This window comes from Nelumbo lutea, chromosome 1 (assembly GCF_056320005.1).
Source record: "Nelumbo lutea isolate HS-2025 chromosome 1, American lotus-T2T, whole genome shotgun sequence".
NCBI classification, from domain to species: domain Eukaryota; kingdom Viridiplantae; phylum Streptophyta; class Magnoliopsida; order Proteales; family Nelumbonaceae; genus Nelumbo; species Nelumbo lutea.
The window spans coordinates 66,132,924-66,152,534 of NC_142684.1; the positions used below are offsets into that span (position 1 = coordinate 66,132,924).

Here is a 19,611-nt window from a genome sequence, read left to right on the forward strand (position 1 = left end):
GTGACAGACTAACGAGTCACACTTGAACTTGAAATGTTTTTAGAACTTTGCAACAATCGAGCCCTTGCTTTACTTATAGGTCCTTCATAAAGCTTAAGTCCTTCATTAGGCATAGTATATGTCCCTGGTGCAAAGTAAAAATTTGCTTGTTTAGCAAACATGTATCCAAAGATGAATGCCCATTTTTTAGTTTCCATGTCCAATTTTGCTTTTTTTTTTAATCTTTTTTCAACAAAATCAACAAGGGAAATGAGAGCTCTATTTTGTGGCTTTCTAGCCTTTGGGGGTCTCTTGGACATATTCTTATGAATCAACAAGGGAAAAGTTCTTCCTCTCCTTATTGGACCCATTCCTGCTGATTCCAATTCCCATTCCTATCTTAACCAAATAGACTATGAGAATAGATCATTCTAATTCCAATTCTGATTTCGAAGGATTTAGATTTTGATTCTAATTATGAACCAAATGAATCATGGGATATTTCTTCTTGTGAGTGGATAATACTGATATAAGATTTATATTTTTTTAGTTACTAATTTTTTGTTTCTTCTATTTTTGTTATACACTCTAAGTTAGAGACGAAAAGGAAAATGGATCCCATTGGGTATGCCAAATTTATGTTGGTGTGAAAATTTTAAGAAATCCTCATGCAACATAATTCACTCAATTAAGTAATTGAGTTCTTATTTTTTTACGTAAGGCTCATTTAGGGAATCATATGGATTATTCCCCCTAATTACATCTCTACAAAAAAATAGAGAACACCTTTTGATTTTGATTCAAAGAAATGAAATGTATAAAACAAAAGAAAAGAATGATAGAGTACTTAAAAAGAATTTTGCATTTGCATTTCTTTTACATACTTCAAGTGTACAAGAATGAGAAAGAAAAAAATACAATTTAGAAACTCCAAAATAATATATTTCTCTCTTTATTTTCTTTTTGATACAAAGAAGATTTACTTCTCACTCCTTTCTTCACAATAACTTGTAGTCAATCAGGTGAAATTCTAATTGTGGAAGCCTTAATCTTCTAGATTTTTTATACAAGAAGGAAATTGTAGTTAGTTAAATTGAATATTTAATTGTAGACGGTTTTTATCCCCCTGTTTTTCATTTTCATTTGAAGGGAACCATAATCAGCCCTTGGGAATTAGACTGTAAATGGTGTAATCCCTAACTTGTTTTGATAGAGAGACCATAATCAACAAAGTAAAGGCAACTGGTTGTAGATGGTTTCTTTCCCTCTAATTCCCTACTTAAAAGCAAAAACAAAAGATGGATGAAGAAGGATGCATAGAAGAAGACATATATAGGAAGTATTTACGGAGAGGATTTTCCTTAATTACCTTGTTGTATTAGTGAGATTTCTTTTTCTTCTTTGCTTTCCCTTGAGAACTTTTCTTTTATGTTCTCTTTATGTTGTGTTTTTATCTTAAGAATCTCTATGAGTGACATATTTGAGACAATTTTCTCTGAAGAGAGGGCCTCTAGTTTCCCCTTAACGATCTTAAATAGGGAGTGGGGTAATGTGCAACTACCCCCTCCCTTTAGGCGAAGGACACCTGCCCCTCCCACTTAAAGAGAGGGAACTCCCATACGAGACACCTTTTTTAGTTTTGATGATTTAGCTAGCACACTAGCCAACCCAATTATTTTGGTTATAAATTTTATTTGTGTTTTTAATTCCTCCAACACTCGTAAAATAAAGAAAGACTTTTTTTTTTTTATTGTAAATTTGCAATGGATGTATAAATTGGGGTTAGGTTTACTACCTACCCTTCTTATTGTAAAATGAAAAGGTAATGCTATGGCCTTCTCAACTGTTTGGCAGTTGTCTCAACATGATAAAAATGTGCTGGCAGGAATTGTGAGAAAGAAATAATTGTCTTTTGACAATCTTAACCAAGTAAATATTTCTTTTGGCAAAAGATCGCCCTTTATATATGCATCAGAACTAGATTTTCCTATCACCTTTCATACATTCATGTTACATGCTCTCTCTCTTTCTCTCATTAAAATATGAGAGATTCTTAAGCGACTTCTTGGTCAGCAAGAGAAATTCATTCATTAATATACTTAGTACAACTGTTATAGCTTTCCCACTAGTCCATATAATATCAATCATATTATAATTTTGCCCAAAATAAAAGAGGTATATCAACTCCTTGTTTTGCTCACACATTTGTCATCCCATTTGCAAGCCTTCTTAAGCTACTTGTTTTTCTTTACTACCCTTTTCCATAATCTCAGTTGAGTTAAATTATTTGACTCAATAATCAGTAAAATGTCTGCAATGAATAGCAGAATCATCACCATGTTATTGAAAACCTCAAATTCCATATTTCTTTTCTTTTGTTTTGTTTTTTCCTAGAAACAACTCCATGTTGTCTTTGTGTTGGTATTCTACTCATTAGTTCTGCTTCTTTGATTGTAAAAAGAATATTTGTTGAGTATGTCACTTGCCAACCTTTAGAGCAATCTAGTATACTAACCGCACACAACTACTTTGACTGCATATATATCTTGAGTTTGAAAAAATATATCTTCTTCCTTGTTAGCACTCTTGGACTTGGATATGCAATTGCTCTTATGTATAAATATGTATAATTAGTTTATTTGGTATTCTAATAATCCTCTTGTCCAGATCCTATTTCCTTCAACTACTCACTTTTCATAGGAAACTTCTAATTCTGTCATTGTGTTTTTGTTCATTGTATGTATTGGTGGTAATTGGGCGGGTTGGGTTGGATTTGGTTTGGGTTGAGCTTCAATCCAACCCATTTAACCCGCAAACCCGTTAATGATTCAGTTATATAAAATTAAATAGGTTGGGTTCAACTCAAACCTACTTTAACCCAATCCAACCCGCCCAAACCCATTAATTTTATATTTATGTACTAAAAAAAATAACTCCTTTTTAACAAATAAGTTATTCATAGCTTAGTGGTAATAATAGTTGCTATTTACACAAGTGGTGAAGGTTCAAATCACATTACATGCATGTTATTTTTATACAAGCTATGTTCGGGTTTCGGATTTGACGAACCACATAGGTTCAAACCAGTCAAACCAACTTGAACTATCTAATTGGATTGTCTTCGACGTAATCACATCAAGTTCAAGAATGGTTGAACCATTTAGATCCGGATCAGTCCGGTCAAACTAGACCCTGCCTGAACCGGTTCAGTTCGATCGGACCAAAACCCCAACTAGATTGGTTCGATCTAGTTGGACCATATCAGACCGGTTCAGCCAAATGGTGGATTGACTTGGGTCGGCTCGTATTAGGTTAGTGCATGGATTTGGGGCTGAATCGATTGGGCAAAGGAAGCGGGGCAGTTTAGGGTTTGGACCCCACTCGTTCTGACCCAATTTGGATTCGGGTCGACCCAGATAAGCTTGTCCCGGGTTGAGCCATTTGTTTGAATAATGGTTGGACCGAACGACCCAAACTGGGCAAAGCAAGTAGTACCAAGCCATCCTATATGGGGTCTATTTCGGATTTGAGTCGACCCAGATCAATATATATTAGATCGGGTCAGACCGCGTTGAACTGGTCCAGACTTGGGTCAAATTGATTTAGATTTATGTTGGGTGAAGTGTGTTGATTCAAGACAAAACTAAATTTAGTCAATAACTAATAGAAAATTAATACATTAATTATAAATTATTTAATTCAAATTAAAAAAATAAAAAAAGGCTAAGAAATTAATACTAATGTCTATAATGGTTAACCCAACCCAACCCAACCCATTTAAATGGGCGGGTTCGGTGGCAGATTGATCACACAACCCACCAAGTAAGTGGGCGGGTTAGATAGTGGGTGGGTTCAGCGGGTTCAGCGGGTTGGGTGAAAAATTGCCACCCTTAATTGTATGCACATAATTTTATTGATGTTGATTACTACTATGCTAGAGTTTTGTTTCTCATTACACATTAGACTAACTTTGGTGGTGTTTGGTATTGTGGTGTTCTTTTCCCAGTTCAACCACATGCAAGCACCACATAGGCCTTATTATTATTATTATTATTATTATTATTATTATTATTATTATTATTATTATTATTATTATTATTATTATTATGATTGTTATTGTTATTGTTATTGTTATTGTGGTAAGATAGAACATTCAACTTTAACATTCAAAACACCTATTTGATAGAACAGATTTAACTTGGAAGAACACCATTGGTTTCCTACACAAAGGGCATTGGAAGAAATCCTGGAGGTGTTCCTACTTCACTTTCTTCTGTGTTTGACACAATAATAAAATATTTTCTCCATGTTTTGTGCAAAAATGTCTCTAGCTAGATATACCAAAAATTAAGCTGGAACACGACGGTACCAAAAGATTATCTTTGTTTATGGGTTAGCCAATAGAGATTATTGACAAACTTGACAAAGTTAGCCAATAGAGATTATTTGGCACCAATAAAGGGTGGAAACCAAGGCCTATAAATTCTGCTGAACCATCTGGAGTTGTTGGAACAAGTGAGATTCAGTTCGTCACAATTGAAGCTGTTTCTTGTTCACTGTTTGCAATGCGTTCCTCTACCCCAAAGGATTAAACTTCAAAATTAGTAATCAACTTGTTATCATTCTTCACCATCTACTAGTCCCCGAAGATCAAAGAAGTGGGTTGAGTTTTGGAAGCTTTGATGCTGATTTTCGTTAAACTTCAAAATTAGTAATCAACTTGTTATCATTCCTCACCATCTACTAGTCCCCGAAGATCAAAGAAGAGGGTTGAGTTTTGGAAGCTTTGATGCTGATTTTCGTTTGAGAACAAGCTATGCCAATGGCCCTGAGAGCAATGAAAGTTCACATCTCTATCTGAATCTTCTCTAGGGATTGAGGAAACTTTTGAGGAGTTTTCCTCAAGGTTTGTGCAGTTCTAGTAATTCTATTTATATGAATTAGGTCTTTTAATTCTTCCATGTGGTACGAGGTGGTTTTTGTGTTTTCTTTATTTTATCTTCTATGGCTAGGAGGTTTCCCAAGTATCATTGTCTGCCAAATGGTAGTAATCCTTCAATATCTATATTGAGCTCTTGTTCTTATTATTGTTTTTGTTACTCTTATGCTGTTCTTACTATAATTGTTATTTTTTTTGTTGTTAATTAAGATTTATATGATGTTCATTTGATTATAAAGCTGATGAAGTAATGGATTGGTAGCATTTGTGATGGATTGACATGCAAGGGGATTGGTGGTTTTTCATTATAATAACCCTAATTGCAAAACTATGCAACTGTATCCATCGATTTTGTTGCATTATGTAGGATAACAAAAAAAAAAAAAAAAAATTTCAAAGGGGAGGCAGTGAAAAGGAGGTAAGCGGGATGGTTAGGTCATCTGAGCTACTCCATTGATGATACTATGCATTCAAAATGCAACATACAAGAAGGGTCCACCATCCTATAAGTGTCTCAAATGCTTGCTAAGTTCTTTTACTCAAGGAAGGTCCACCATCCTATACATTTACTACTTGTTGATGATGATATATGGAGGCTTCTATTTTTCTTTTTTGTCTAATTATTTATTACGGTCGGACGATTCGAACCGGACCCCTGGCTGGTTCGGTCTCCGGGTCTGTTTTAAAAACCTTGATTGAAAGTGATGACCATGCCTGTCAAATTGTTAAGAAAATAACACATTTTAATCATCATCACTTGTGCTTGCTCAACACACATGGAGCTCAAGCTAATAAATAATTGTATGAATCCCTTTGTTCTTGACGAACATGATTGTGTGAATCTTGTTGGACACATTGCTTTTAGAAAATGAGGACAAGTATTTTTATCATAGTCAGAGGACAACATAGAGATCTCTAACTTGTATATATGGTGGACCCTTGCAGGACTCCCATTTCTTGATGTTTTTTTTTCTTTTCTTTGGGGTGGGGGGTGGGGTGGGGGGAGGTTTCCTTAAGGCTGTGTTTGTTTTAAAAGAAAAGGTAAGAAAAGGAAGGGAAACCTAACCTATACAAGGTTTATACATGTTTGTCTAAGATACTTTCGCAGAGAGGTAGGCAAAATTATATCTCAACAGCCATTGACTGACAGCCTCAACTACTCCAAGCACAAAGCAGATTTCAATTGTCCCCCTTGGATTGGAACCTTCCATTCTAATCCTTTTTTGTTAATCCCAAGCAAGGTTTAAAATTTTGATATGCTTCTATCTGTATTGGTAGAAGTGCATTAGAACTTAGAAACACATGGTACTTTTTTTTTTCAAAATTTAGTTTGTGAGAGTTAAAAATTGTTTTTTTTATTGAAAAATGGCATATCGGGACTCAAAAGATATAATACGATACCTAATACGGAATATATTGTATCGAAATTTTGAACCTTACCCCAAGGCCTCAACCTCGCTAGACTATCTTTTATCACTAGGCTGTTAGCTAACTTGGGAATCTGAATGGATGAGATAGCCAATGCTTCTCTTGTTTGACATTTTAAGCACCAAGATCCTTGAGCCTTGGATAGAAACCATCTAGTATGTGTTTGGCTCCGTTTATGTTTATTGAATAAACGTTTGTATTTTATTTCCTGGTAAAATAAAAAAATGTAATAATTGCAACTGTTTATGACAACTAGGTGCACCACTAAGCGTCACATCAGTGTAATAGTGAATAAACGCCTGGTCGTTTGTAAAAGCTTTAAAAAATAACTTTCACAAACGCCTGACATGCATGAAAACCAAAATTCACTTTTTATATTTTCGATGCATACAAAAGAGCAATAGAGAAAAAATACTAAAGTGACACCTATGTGGCACTACCAATAAACATTTATTGAATAAACGTAAAGAAACCAAACACCCTCCTAATCACAACTTGACAATCTCCGATAAATAAATAAGCCACTTCAGTCTCTTCCCATGTAAATCTTAGTCCAGAATAAAGGGCTAACGTTTCTGCCCTTGGAGAGCTAAAATTCCAGCTGGACACAAGTAGCTAATTAAACAATATATTGTCATCGATATCTGTGAAAACTCTTATTCCTGAATCCTGATTGGCCTGGGTTTACAAGAGAGCTGCAATGAATATTCAGCTTAACGTCTCCTTGTTCAGGTACTACCCATAGCATGGAATTGATCAGTCTTATAGATGCTGCTGCTGATTCTTTCCATTTAGCTGACTGTGTAGTTGGCAATCTGGCATAACCATAAGACTGTTGGGTTTAGTATGTTATGAATATGCTGAAAGGCATAATAAAACATTTTTTTGGAGCCAAGGGCACCAAAGGCATAAGAAATAATAATTTTTCGTGTTATTGTGGACAATGGCTAGGCTATTTCAAGAGTTGCAAGTGTTGTTCAAACACTAAGTGGGTGTTTGGCATTGATGTCATTTTCTGAGAAAACGGTGTCACGTAAGTATCACATCAGAGAAAGTAGTGCTTCAAATAATATCTCTTTGTTTGGTATTGTTTTTTTAGAAAAAGTGTTATTCTAAACCATGCATTAAAAATCAGGAAAGTGTGGTTTGGAGCAACGTCAAATTCAATGTTTTTTGAGAAAATAGCACATTGCTACCAGCAGTGCAATGATGTGGCATAATCTTGGACATTGCATAATAAATACCAATGTTCAAAATATTGCTGCCAGTACTGATATCAAACAAAACCAGTACTGTTTTCTCAGAAAACAACCTATGTGGCAGCACTGGTTCCAAACGAAAAATACTTACAACTCCACATGCCCAGCAGTCCAGCATCGTTTTTATAAGAAAACAGTGTGATGTTACACCTACTAAGATTTATTTATTTATTTAGTTTGAACCATAATTTTTTTCTGATAATTTATTTCTTTTATATTAAATATAAAACAATTTGATGGGAATGTAATTTGCTAGAACTTAGCCACTATTGTTGGCTTCATGTGGACTTGTAGTAGGCTCCATGTAGCTCCATCAAAAAACGATAAAATTCCAATCTCAAATAATATATGCACCTGGCAAATCCAACTCTTGTAGGTAGGGTTTGATATTGGGTCAATCAAGATATATTGCGTCAGACGAAGAGGACCATCAATTTTCTGCTACAGCCTACAAGTAGACAGAATTAGACGTGAGGTATGTCATCCACAACCTTACTTCCACCACTTGATTGATTTTAAGCAATGAAATCAATTTAACCTCTTTCAAGAGGTGCAGCTCAAAAAGTAACAATAGAAGGTTTGATCTGGTAAATTCGTGGCGTGGAGTCCTTTGATTGATGATAGGTGAAAGATTTGATCTTTAGTGCAGTAATTTAAGTGATGAAGCCAACATTTTTCTGTTTTTACATTTTGTCATCTGAAATTGCAGTTGAGATGTGGGATCCTTAGTTAACTAATCCAGCCAAATAAGTAACGTATGAACAAAAAAAAAAAAAAATGAAGAAGTAAGCTGCAGCCCATGCAGAATTCTGAAATTACAACCCCCATAGTCTACTAGTAGTCCCCCTATAAATCATATTTTACCCATAGATTTGACATCAATCCACGGTCAGGATTCATCCCACCTGTATGATGGGGCTAAAAATTCTGAGGTGGGCTGAACAGTCATTCTCCCCAAAAAATATTGCTTTATTTAAAGCCTGATTGTACTGCATAAAAGCTGATGCAGGCATTCTCATTATTTTGGCCTATTAAGCATGTGTTTGGCATCCATGCTGTAGATACAGCACCATTTTCTCAGAAAATGGTCTTTTTTTTTGTTTGGACCATTGCTGCCAGGTAGAATGTTTCCTGGAGCAACAATTTTTTCTCTTTGATACTAATGCTCCAGGAAACGTTTTCAGCACTGGTATTATCTGGTGCCACATCACTGCCACCTCACATCCCTGTTGGCAGCAATGAGCTGCAGCTCCAGGAAACGCAAGATTCTGCATTGCTCCAAGCCATGCCTTCCTGATTTTTAAGGCGTGGCTTGGAACACAGTTTTCTATGGAAAAACGGTTCCAAACAAACACCCGTTTCCTGGAGCACTGTTTTTTCCGATGTGATGCTGATATGGTGCCGCTTTCTGGAGCAACGGCAACGACACCAGACGCTAAATGTGCCATTTTAGTGCCACTTAATTGCCATAAACTCTCTCAACTATGATCCTACATTAAATGCTATGAACAACTTCATCCAAGTTCTTTCAAACCACAATATAGTATTATCCAGAAAATATCTAGTATATGTTTGGCATCAATGCTGCAGAAACAGCACTATTTTCTAATGAGAAAACGGTGCTGCTGATGTGTGGGTTGGAAGCACCATTTTCTCAGAAAACGATGTCTTTTTTGTTTGGAAACATTGCTGTTAGGTAGGACATTTCCTGGAGCAACAACATTTTTTGTTATTTACCCAATTGGCAGCAATGAGCCGCATTTTCAGGAAATGCCAAATTCGGCATCGCTCCAAGCCATGCCTTCCCAATTTCTAAGGCGTGACTTGGAGTACCATTTTCTAATGGAAAAACAGTTCCAAACAAACAGGTGTTTCCTGGAGCACCGTTTTCTCTGACATGATGCTGACGTGTCGCCGCTTTCTGGAGCAACAGCATCAATGCCAAACAGACGCCTAAGGTGCCCATCTAGGTTGAGCGTCACAAGTATTCAGTGTTTGCTTATCTGGTTCAGAAAGATACCATAAAAGAACCATTCCATTGTTTTTGTTGAGGGACGGTAGATCTTGGTCCATCCTTTCCTCTGTATTGATTTAATAAAACAATGTCCTATGCTTATATGGTTTAATATTTCTGAAACTGATCAAGTATAAGAAGACACTCATTAAGTTTGTTATTAGCAATATACTTTCTTTGAAGATATTGCATTTATATATGAATCAATGTGAAAATTACATCAGCACCCACGACACCCAAGGTACTGTACAATGGAATTATATACAACAAGAAACTTGCAAAAAGATTAATCGCAAGCAAACAGACTATCAACATCCGAATGTTGTATGGAACCTCCTGAAATGATTGTGTACTGACAACAACGAATAAAGAATACTTTTGGTTCTCCTTGATAGCACTTCCTCGATAGTGACTCTGTTTTCAAATATACGTGCTTTCCTTTCACCCCATATCGACTAAAATACAACTAATGGGTCATATCCCAGAACCCAGATTACTTTTCCTCAGATCCTTCAAATACCATCCAAGAAAGGAAGCTTCCACTATTTCTAAGAAGCAACATTCCACACCAAAAATCTCCAGGAAATTGGCCCACAACTTGGGGTGTTTTGATGATTCTGTACCTTCAGCTTTAGATACTTCTTTAAAGCTGCCTTCCATGCTGAAATGAAACTAAAATTTAATAGCGGCAATGACCAGGATTATTTACAGAGTTTTCATTTCTGTACTCCAAATTCCAGGCTTCTAGCTCTCAAAGCAGTGCAGTAACTCTCATAGAACTGCATTAAATTGACAAGTAATCAGTTCTTCTGCATGATACTATGATTTTTGTCAAAATAATAAGGTTAAAATGTAAGTTAATAGTATGGATCAAATGATGTGTTTATTTCAGATTTGGTGTATCAACAAGTGTTACACAACTTATTTCAAGCAGATCCAGACTCTGTTCTGAGACCTATAGTAGACCAAATTTGATGGTAGGGCTAATTGATAGTGATCCAGTCCTAGAACTAGGTTTTTAAATGGCAAGTCACCCAAAATGTGAAGTGTAAACCTGCTCAAAGACTTATTAAACTATCATAAAAATGGGTATTGCACTATTAAAATTTTAAGGTTTTAGGTTTATATTGACATAAGGGGCCATTACTTGGTGTAATGGTAAAACTTTTGGCTTGCAAGCATGAGAATGCGGGTTCAATTCTGAGAGTGGCCACTTTGTGCAAAAAAATGCCAAAGGTTAGGGCTGTACCCAGCCTACCTCTCCCAGGATCCTGGATGGCTGGGACCGACATTTGGTAATGGCCTTTTTTAGGTTTATATTGACATAAAACAGGTTCAAATTTTAAAACATGTTTTATAAGCTGTTTCTATTTTTTGGATTTTATTCCCTTTGGGTGGTTTGAGCAAATGACTGCCAATAAGACTGGTGAACCATGACCCTATAGCCTCAGTGGGTTGATGTCCAGTCCTGAGGGTTGCAGAATTCTGGTTAATGGTTACAAGTTAGAATATCAACAGTACTCCACAAACAAGAAACCGAATGCAAATAGTAACTGTCACAAGCATAGTTTCTGAGAATCATGATTCAATAAACAAATGAAAACTATCTCAGTAATGAAACTGATTGACTAAAATCTTTCTTGTCATTTTTTTTCTTTATTTCTACTTCGAATCTATGATAACAAGCATCAGATTATGTTCCCAGTAAAGAATGCTGGCCACCACAAATTGTTCATAAACATGTAGATAATAATAAGGTCAGGGTATTACCTTGTCAAACTCAAGTGTATCTCCCCGTGCTTTCTTCATTTCAACTACAAATAGTGAAGGCCCAACCAAACAGTTGGAATCGGAATAGCCCATTCCGAGATCCCTATTCCTGTGAACCAAACAGGGCCTTAGAATGCCTCCCCAATTCATGCGAATTAGAAGAGTAACTGTAGCTTTGCAGTTGATAAATATATCAGACAGTTGCAAAAATATTTGCCTCAAATTACAATGAATTCCAAGATATTAGGTATTTTGATATTAGTTGATAGAGATGGTGGTTAATAAATAAAAAAAAAGGACCTTCTAAATTTTCTAAAAGTAGAAAATTTGAATGAACATTATTTGGGAATATTACCTAGATATTAACTACTTAAAGATATTTGATCTTACTAATCATGAAAGGCCAACTTTTCATTGAAGAGACAATCATTTTTTTTTTATCTTAAGGAATTAACATGAATCTGGAATATTTAAGAGGTTCTACAATGATAACCATTTAAGAAGATCCTCCACCTACCTCTGTGCAGATGGAGAGAAGGCCTCTTTGACCCATGTCACATCCTTCCAACTGCATCTGCAAGCGTCAGACATAGAACATTAGAGTAGTTCAGATAAAGTGCAACATATAGCTTAGAGCTGTTTCTCTAGCTGAATGGAAAATATTTTTTTGGTAAGCTAATCCAAATATAACTGCTAGACATAAACCCACCCACACAATCTGGAGTCTTGTGCCCTTGACTGACTGACAGATGGATATAATCTACAGTGCTTCATAAGGCATGAGATATAAGCCTTAATGGATTAATCCAAATGTGCATACCTTCTTCATAAATAAAAAACAAAAGAGAAATTGTAAAAGAAACGAAAGAAAACATGCATTTGTTGTATAAATATATTTTGGAAAAAGTTTCTATGATTACACAAATATTTGTAAACCTCTTTTGGCATTTGTTCACTTAAAAAAGTTAATATGTTTATCCTAGTTGTATTAGAGTTACTGTTTTTCTTTAGTTTCAAGTTTCTTTATTGTCTTTAAAGTGTATACCTCAGTCACTCGGTGTTGATGTTTGTTGGAAGGGCATGTATTATGTGCAATATTCACCTCAGTCCACATCTTGTTCAAGATTAATAACATTACATAGAACTATATACTAACACCTAAGTGTGATCCAAGTTACACTTTTAAATTGCCAAAAAAAAAGTTGCACTTTTAAATTGGACAATAAAAGCCATTCAGAATATATGAACACTGAAAAATCCAATTTCAAAATGCATGTTTCAGCTCTTATGCTTTGGAAACTTCTGCACTCACCATGTAATCAAGTCTCTTGACATTAAAACCTAGTGGCTTTGCGCTCTCCTCCATTTTTTCCATGATTTCTGATGCAGAGCATCTCAGGGCGAATCTCATCTCTCGCTTTCCACCCTAAAATGATGCAGAAAATTAATTTAGCAGTGTAGTGAAGACATTCACCATTGCCTAGGTAACTTAGCCTTTTTAGTTGAGGCATTGAATTGGCAAAAACAACTAAGTTATGTTACTCAAAGCAGAGATCTACCAAAATTTCTCACTATTTTCAATGAAATACCATAAAAATCCCATACTGGTCATTTCTAATTGATGCCATAACATCAAAGCAGCAAAAAAGCACCTGTTCCTTTTCAAAAAGGCCAGAGAGATTAAGCCCTTCTGATAGTGAGATTATGTCGAAAGCATTCAAGACTGATGGTTTCCACTTTTTTGGTTCCTTTTGCTCTAATGCTATGTCATCCTGGTACATAAAAGCAGGTCATGCTTCATCAGATTCTTGTTTCTGAATGAACAGCTGAACAATTAGAGACATGCTATTTTGGTTGGAAATTTAGGACGAAACCAATCTCACATAAACAAAAAAAATATTACATTCTTATCATTTTTAGTTATTTGTAACCTTGCATTACCTAACTAACAACTTAGATAATCCAACAGTGGTTACAAGAAACAATATAATAGCAGATTGATTACAAAAGGTTGATTTAAACTGAAGACAGTTCATTACCCGTCTGGTGTGATTAAGCCCTAAGTCTTCAAAACATTCGAAGTCCAACTTAATCTTCATGGAGATTCCTTTTTCTTTCTGAAAACCATCAAGATGGTTGTTGTTCATAGATCAGATTGCATTAAGCTAATCCTAGCAGATGAAATACATATAGCCCCTGCTATTTTATAGGCTCTGATCCATATAACTACATAACAATATTCTTAAAATGCAGGCATGAAGTTAGGTGCTAGGATCTACTAATGCATGAGACGTAAGCCTTGTCAGTCTCATTATTTCAAGAAAGAACATGAACTAAGATGAGAGGTAAAGTGTAGAATTGTGCAATATAAGGGCTACAATTTTATAGAATAATGTATGAATGAATTACTCATAATATGATAAAGGAATACCAAGTAATATTTTTCTTAAAACTATTTCTAGGCAATTAGAAAGCTCTTGGTACAAATGAAAAGTTCATAGGGGTTTTGGAAACCTTAATTATTTATACAACTAAAAAGGCAGATCGGGAAATTTTTGCTCATTTCATTTTTGTGATGAGAACCGGACTTCATTCAATTAATGTATTCAAAACATGATATTGACATAAAACACCTAAAAGTGTGACTAATGTGCATTATACTTCTAGGCATGAACCTCAAGGTTGACCCTTGGGATATTTTCCTTATGCTTCGCCTTCAAGTAAGACCTACATGCCTTCTAAAACATTGCTTCATAATATAACAAGTGAATTGAAATTTGTTTTTTGTAAATGGGCAGAGGACAGTATCTAATAGCAAATGTGATGATTCAAATCAAATTAAGACAAAATACATAATGAGAACTACCAACAGTTTGAGCCAATAGATCATCCAAATTAAGGGCATGGCTAAAGCTAATAGGCAGAATAGATTTATGTCCAGTGATTACATTTATTAGATATATGTACAGAAAGCCTGAAAGATACTTACACTTGAATTGCTGAAGAGTAAATCAGTTTCACTTGAGACCACAGCCTTCTGATCCTCAAATCTGACAGGTTTGTAACCTTTCTTGAACCATGAGCACTCCAATACATGGGAGATGGAAATCCTCTAAAAGAAGAGAATAGGGAATTTTCAGAATCCATTTAAACAAAGAGACACTTGATTAAATAGGCCTATCATATGAGGTGTTGAAAAGAAATTGGCACACATGTCTGGACAAGGAGAGCTCGTCAACAGCTCAGACCACCTAGAAGAAAGTAACCATTTAACCTGATGCCAGGAAACAAATGAACCATATTTCTCTAGAAAGTTAGCCAAACTGGGCGATAATCTTTAGTATTAGTTCTGACAAAAAATATGCTCATTGCAGGTCATGGAGCCTCTAAGGCCACTGTGCACCTAAAATCTTATTTAATTAATCAAAAGGGAGATGGGAAATAAGAAAATTTAAAAATAGGAACGAAGGAAAATGAGCAACACATTTTTTTAATAGGTAGAAAAGAAACAAAGGGTTGCGTGAGGTTATACCTTCTCTGGGTCTGGCTCAAGAATTCTATTAATCAACATTCGAGCTTCCGAAGAAAACCAATAAGGACAAGTGAAATCTGCTTTGCATATCTGCAGAAAATAAAGTAATGAGTCAACAATTGTCCAAAATGATTCCTAATGTTAACACATAACTAAGACTTTGACCCTTATAACTTAAATATACTTGGCATGAGCTCATGATCCAGAGACCTTAAAATTCAGTAAGGGGGCTTCAATGATTTCCAAGTAGCTTAAGAAAATAGCCCTCCATATCAATCTATTTATCGTTATATGTTATCCATTGAAGTCGCTTCTTTATCTTATCTTAAGTAGATGCATAGGTCTATGTTTAAACTCTATGTACCTTGCTTCAGTGAATAAAAAGAAAAACAAAGCATCATCTCCTACACGAGGAGAAACATTTCTGAGCATGGAAGTCATCCTTTTTCTCCTAAAAGTGAGGCATACAGTGAGGTTTGGGGCTAATCATTTGATGATTCTACCATGAAAACCTACTTTTCCTTGTTAGTTAGCTTCAATTTACCAAATGACTGAAAAAGAAAAAAGGAAGATATTGACAAAGCTAGTAAATAATGGTTAAATTCAAATAGAAGACAACCGACAAAGTTTCGTAGGACACTACTACTGTTTCAGGGCTCCAATCATTGAAACAATATCAGGGTGTTGTATCATGATTTTTGTCCCCTGATTTCTTAGGACTATATTCTATTAAGCTAGAACTTGGTAAGCACACCATCAACCTTTACAGATCATGGATTGTCACCTTATTATAGAGGTTTGAAAGACTTGGCTCATCAAATGGAAGATATCCAGCCATAAGAACAAAAAGCACAACTCCACACGACCACAGGTCAGCCTTGGCTCCATCATATCCCCTGTCATCTATTACCTGCTTAATTAAAAAAAAAAGGGGGGGGGGGGGGGTTATATTTCCTTCCCTCTAATGATTAGCCAAGTAAATTCCAATGTTAAAAGAAGAGTACCTCTGGAGCAACATAATTTGGAGTGCCACAAGTCGTGTACAATAGTCCGTCTTCCTGATATTTTGTGAACATATCAATGTAAAGTTCTCAATAACAAAAACAACCACATTGCTTTCCAGTAATTTGTTATGTTCTTGGGGAATCTATAGTGAAGTGTGTGAAACATCTCTTTTTAGTGTGTTATATGTAAACTTTGGAGTTTGGACACTTTTGCACCATGGGAATTGACTTCTTAAAGCAATGTTATTTGAAGATGCAATTACATGATATTCCTGCTTGAGGGCAAAACTGTCTATAATCTTGCATAATATATGTAAACCAGAAGCAAAGATGATTTACCATTTTTCAGAATAAAAAAAAAAACATTGATTGCATACCCTTATTTGCTGAGGTGAAGCACTTAGACCAAAATCAGAGATCTTCAAATTGCAGTCCTCATCAAGTAGGAGGTTTTCCAACTGCAGAAAAATTACATGGGTTGGTTGGTGCATCCTTTTCTTTTAGGATAAAAGGTATAAACTAAAAAGGGGCTAGGACGCCCAATTACAAGGCCTGATAATATACAGAAAAGGCTTGAATAACATTAACTAGACTCCCAACTAGACTCCCTTACTTTGGGAGAGGGGAGAGTAACTATGGGATATTGGTCCATACCTTTAAATCCCTATGGTAGACTCCCTTACTGTGGCAATAATCAACAGCACTAATAAGTTGTTGGAAGTATTTCCTGGCTTCATCTTCTCTTAGTTTGCCCTGCTTGGACTGCATCCATCAAAATAACCACCTTGTTAGCAAATGCTAAAGCTTCTTCAATGTGGGCAATGTGACAAACGATAGATTCTTCTTTAAATTGACTCCAATTAACTAGGAGCAGGAATGCCAAACTCAAATATGTTTAGGGTCTAAACCATCTTTAGAGAATATTTAGGCAAAGATATACAGATGGAAGGATATCCAGACAGGTTAATAAACATTCATGGGAACACAAAGAAAAATAAATATTGGAGCTATAAAGTTTGTAAATCATATATGTGTCACATTTGCAGTCAAGGAAATGACTGTAATTGCACAATTTTGTTTTTCCATTCTCTCCAACTTCATGTTTGTTCTTTTATCATCATCATCATCCTCAGTCATATATGAGAACAGGTCCGCTAGTAAGGTCATTTAGATAAGGAATCTCAAATGGTACAGGAGTCTTCTGCATGGCATGTATGATGTATTGTACAGCAAATGTACATGTTGAAAAGTTGATATTTTGGAAGTGTGAAGGTGATAAAAATAACAAGACACCCTGCTATATCATTTTTTGACCCTACAAAAACAATGCTTTCTTTCTTTCTTTTTCTGTTTTCCTTTTAGTGATGAATTATCTAACTAATAAGAACATCTTTTTAGATGTCCTAGGCTTTTTTTCGGTAGGTCCTATGACTTAGGTTTATGGACTATTAGTTCCTTCTTTTTATGCTTTATTTGATTAAAACCAAAAAATTGAATCGAAAATTTTGGTTTCGATTCTTTTAGTTTGGTTAATTCGGTTTGTTTGTTTTTTTTTTGGTTTTTAAATATTTCAGTTTCAGTTTTGATTTTTAGAATTAGAAATTCGATTAACCGAGAAAACTGAATTAACCAAACTTTGCTATATAGCATGTAATATATAATATATAATATATAATATATAACATATTATGTTCTAACGTTACACTCTTGATTAGCTTTCTGAAGTCAAAATATCACATTACGCTTTCTCTAAAAATTTATAACGGAGTAAATTTCCACACTATGTTCGGTAATAACAAGTCAATTAATACCAATTAATAAATTAAAACTGAAACCACCCTAATTTTGACTGATTGAAACAAAGAAAATAAAAGCCATCGAAAGGGTTAAAAATCAGACAAATTCATTCTAAGAAGGTAATCAAAAGGAAAAGTCATGTGAGATTTACTGTTGGTTTACTTGTAGTATACAAGACAATAGAAGATGTTGGGTTTTTATCTTGGGAATTTATTCATGGATAAAGAGAATTGTACGTAAATCGATCAATCAATAAATATAAATAAAAAGATTGCAGCACCCTTATGAGTCTGACTTACAACTTTGGTGAGAAGTTCTCCCCCTGTGACGTACTCCATAACGAAGTATATCTTCGTTTTGCTAGCCATCACCTGTAAATATATCCATCAGAAGTTATAAAAAAAAAAAAACGTAGAGGTTATTAGGTAAATCAATCCGAAAAAGGCAATTCAAAGTGAGAGAAGAAAAATGAAAAGAATCAAAAGGAAAACTAACCTCAAAAAGATGAACGACATTAGGGTGTCTCACTAATTTCATAATAGAAATCTCCCTTTTGATCTGAAAAAGGAAAGCAACAGTTATTCAAAGCAACCTAAAGCGAACCAACAGGGAACTAGAAGTAATTACCATATAAACCCACCACCGGTTCCGACTAACAAAACAGAGACAGAAAGAGGTACTAGAGCTAACCTGATCAGTCATCTTCTCCTTCACCACTCGATCCTTGTTAAGAACCTTGATGGCTCGCTTCTCCCCAGTCTCTACATCCCTGGCCAAATAGACTTTTCCGAACGACCCTCGCCCGAGAACACTTCCAAACTCATACTTCCCGACTCGCTTGAGCTGCTTCATATTCAAACCCCCTGTTATTTCTCCTAACTAGAGCTCATTCTCAAGTCTTAACCCCCCCTTTACAATATATAATATAACGTAGGTGTAGAAGAAGAAAACGATGAACGGAATCCCTGATGAGCTTATCCTCTCAATGCATTAATCACTGCTCACTGTAGGATCGTGAAAACGGTCAGGGGAGAGACCGTAGATTGGAGAGGCAGCAGGAGAATACCAAACCATGTCTATGATGGCCAGAACGCTCTTGGGATTTGTGACATGAAAACTGGTTTAAGAATTAAGATCAAGAAGGTGTCTTGCTTTAAAAATTAAAAAATGAAAAAAAAACGTCAAATTTGGATACGTGGTGTTCTCGGGACAACCCTGCCCACAACGCATCAAATCCATGAATACGTTTCTTATCCTTTTCATTGGACTGTGGAAACTAGAACGGAAAGATGAGAAAAAGAGGAAAAATAACTGTCGAAATGAACAAAACAAGGTATTAAGTGGGACCGTTGCAGGCTTTCTTGCTGACCCACCTCACCTCCCACCTGCATCGATCGACCTTTTGCCGGAGGAAGCTAACGGGAACCTTCCAATTTTAAAAGACAGAAAAAAAGAAGAAAAATTAAAATGGAAAGAGGTGGCAGCTTGCTGATTGAACCAGTGAAATCCTCACCTACACGTATGATCAAGTTTATGTGGGTTTTGCTTATATGTTGATGCGGGCACGCAGAATTGAAGTATCTGTTTTTGTCTAAATCCATGGCGTCTTCTTCAGTCACCTGCAGGCTGCTACTACCACACCATGTGGAGAAGAGATCCTTCGATCGACTTCGAGGCGACGAGGAGGTCCTTCCTGACTTTCCTTTTTGTCTTGTAGGAATCGTTTATTTTGTTTCATTTGGAATTCTACGACATGTGTTTAAAAGGACGAAACCACCCTCATCCTTTATCTATTATTTCTAGCGGGCGGGATACGTGCGATGTGCGGACTTTATTAAGAAGTTAAAGAATAGTAATATATAAGAATATATATAATTATTTAATATTTT

The 19,611-nt window shown here is 35.5% G+C and overlaps 1 protein-coding gene across 4 annotated transcripts; it reads right to left on the minus strand.

Moving 5' to 3' along the window:
- Window positions 1-9,772: 9,772 nt before the first annotated feature.
- LOC148875014 (CBL-interacting protein kinase 23-like) lies at window positions 9,773-19,405 on the minus strand. Of its 4 annotated transcripts, none has more exons than XM_088966350.1 (15): window positions 18,413-18,914; window positions 18,218-18,280; window positions 18,022-18,093; window positions 16,580-16,687; window positions 16,303-16,383; window positions 15,926-15,979; window positions 15,706-15,831; window positions 14,922-15,011; window positions 14,379-14,501; window positions 13,429-13,506; window positions 13,042-13,161; window positions 12,702-12,815; window positions 11,905-11,963; window positions 11,390-11,462; window positions 9,773-10,398 (listed from the first exon to the last, which is right to left on the minus strand). In XM_088966350.1, exons 1-15 carry the CDS (start codon window positions 18,572-18,574, stop codon window positions 10,336-10,338), a joined length of 1,386 nt encoding a protein of 461 aa, XP_088822476.1. In that variant the 5' UTR covers window positions 18,575-18,914; the 3' UTR covers window positions 9,773-10,335. The 4 variants fall into 4 exon arrangements, with proteins under 4 accessions (XP_088822476.1, XP_088822454.1, XP_088822469.1 ...); XM_088966328.1 differs by lacking the exons at window positions 9,773-10,398; window positions 11,390-11,462 and adding exons at window positions 19,096-19,148; window positions 19,236-19,375 and having other exon boundaries at window positions 11,770-11,963; window positions 18,413-18,565; XM_088966343.1 differs by lacking the exons at window positions 9,773-10,398; window positions 11,390-11,462 and adding an exon at window positions 19,236-19,405 and having other exon boundaries at window positions 11,771-11,963; window positions 18,413-18,565.
- Between the last annotated feature and the right edge of the window lie 206 nt (window positions 19,406-19,611).

Bases quoted from the DNA above. Each gene is read 5' to 3' on its own strand.
- LOC148875014 (XM_088966350.1), bottom strand. From the start codon at position 18,574: ATGAAGCAGCTCAAGCGAGTCGGGAAGTATGAGTTTGGAAGTGTTCTC. The intron at 14,502-14,921 runs GTATAACCTCAC...CTCTTCTTTTAG, and splicing joins TTGAGCCAGACCCAGAGAAG to AGGATTTCCATCTCCCATGT. The intron at 12,816-13,041 runs GTGCTTTTTTGC...GCATCATTTTAG, and splicing joins GCCTTTTTGAAAAGGAACAG to GGTGGAAAGCGAGAGATGAG.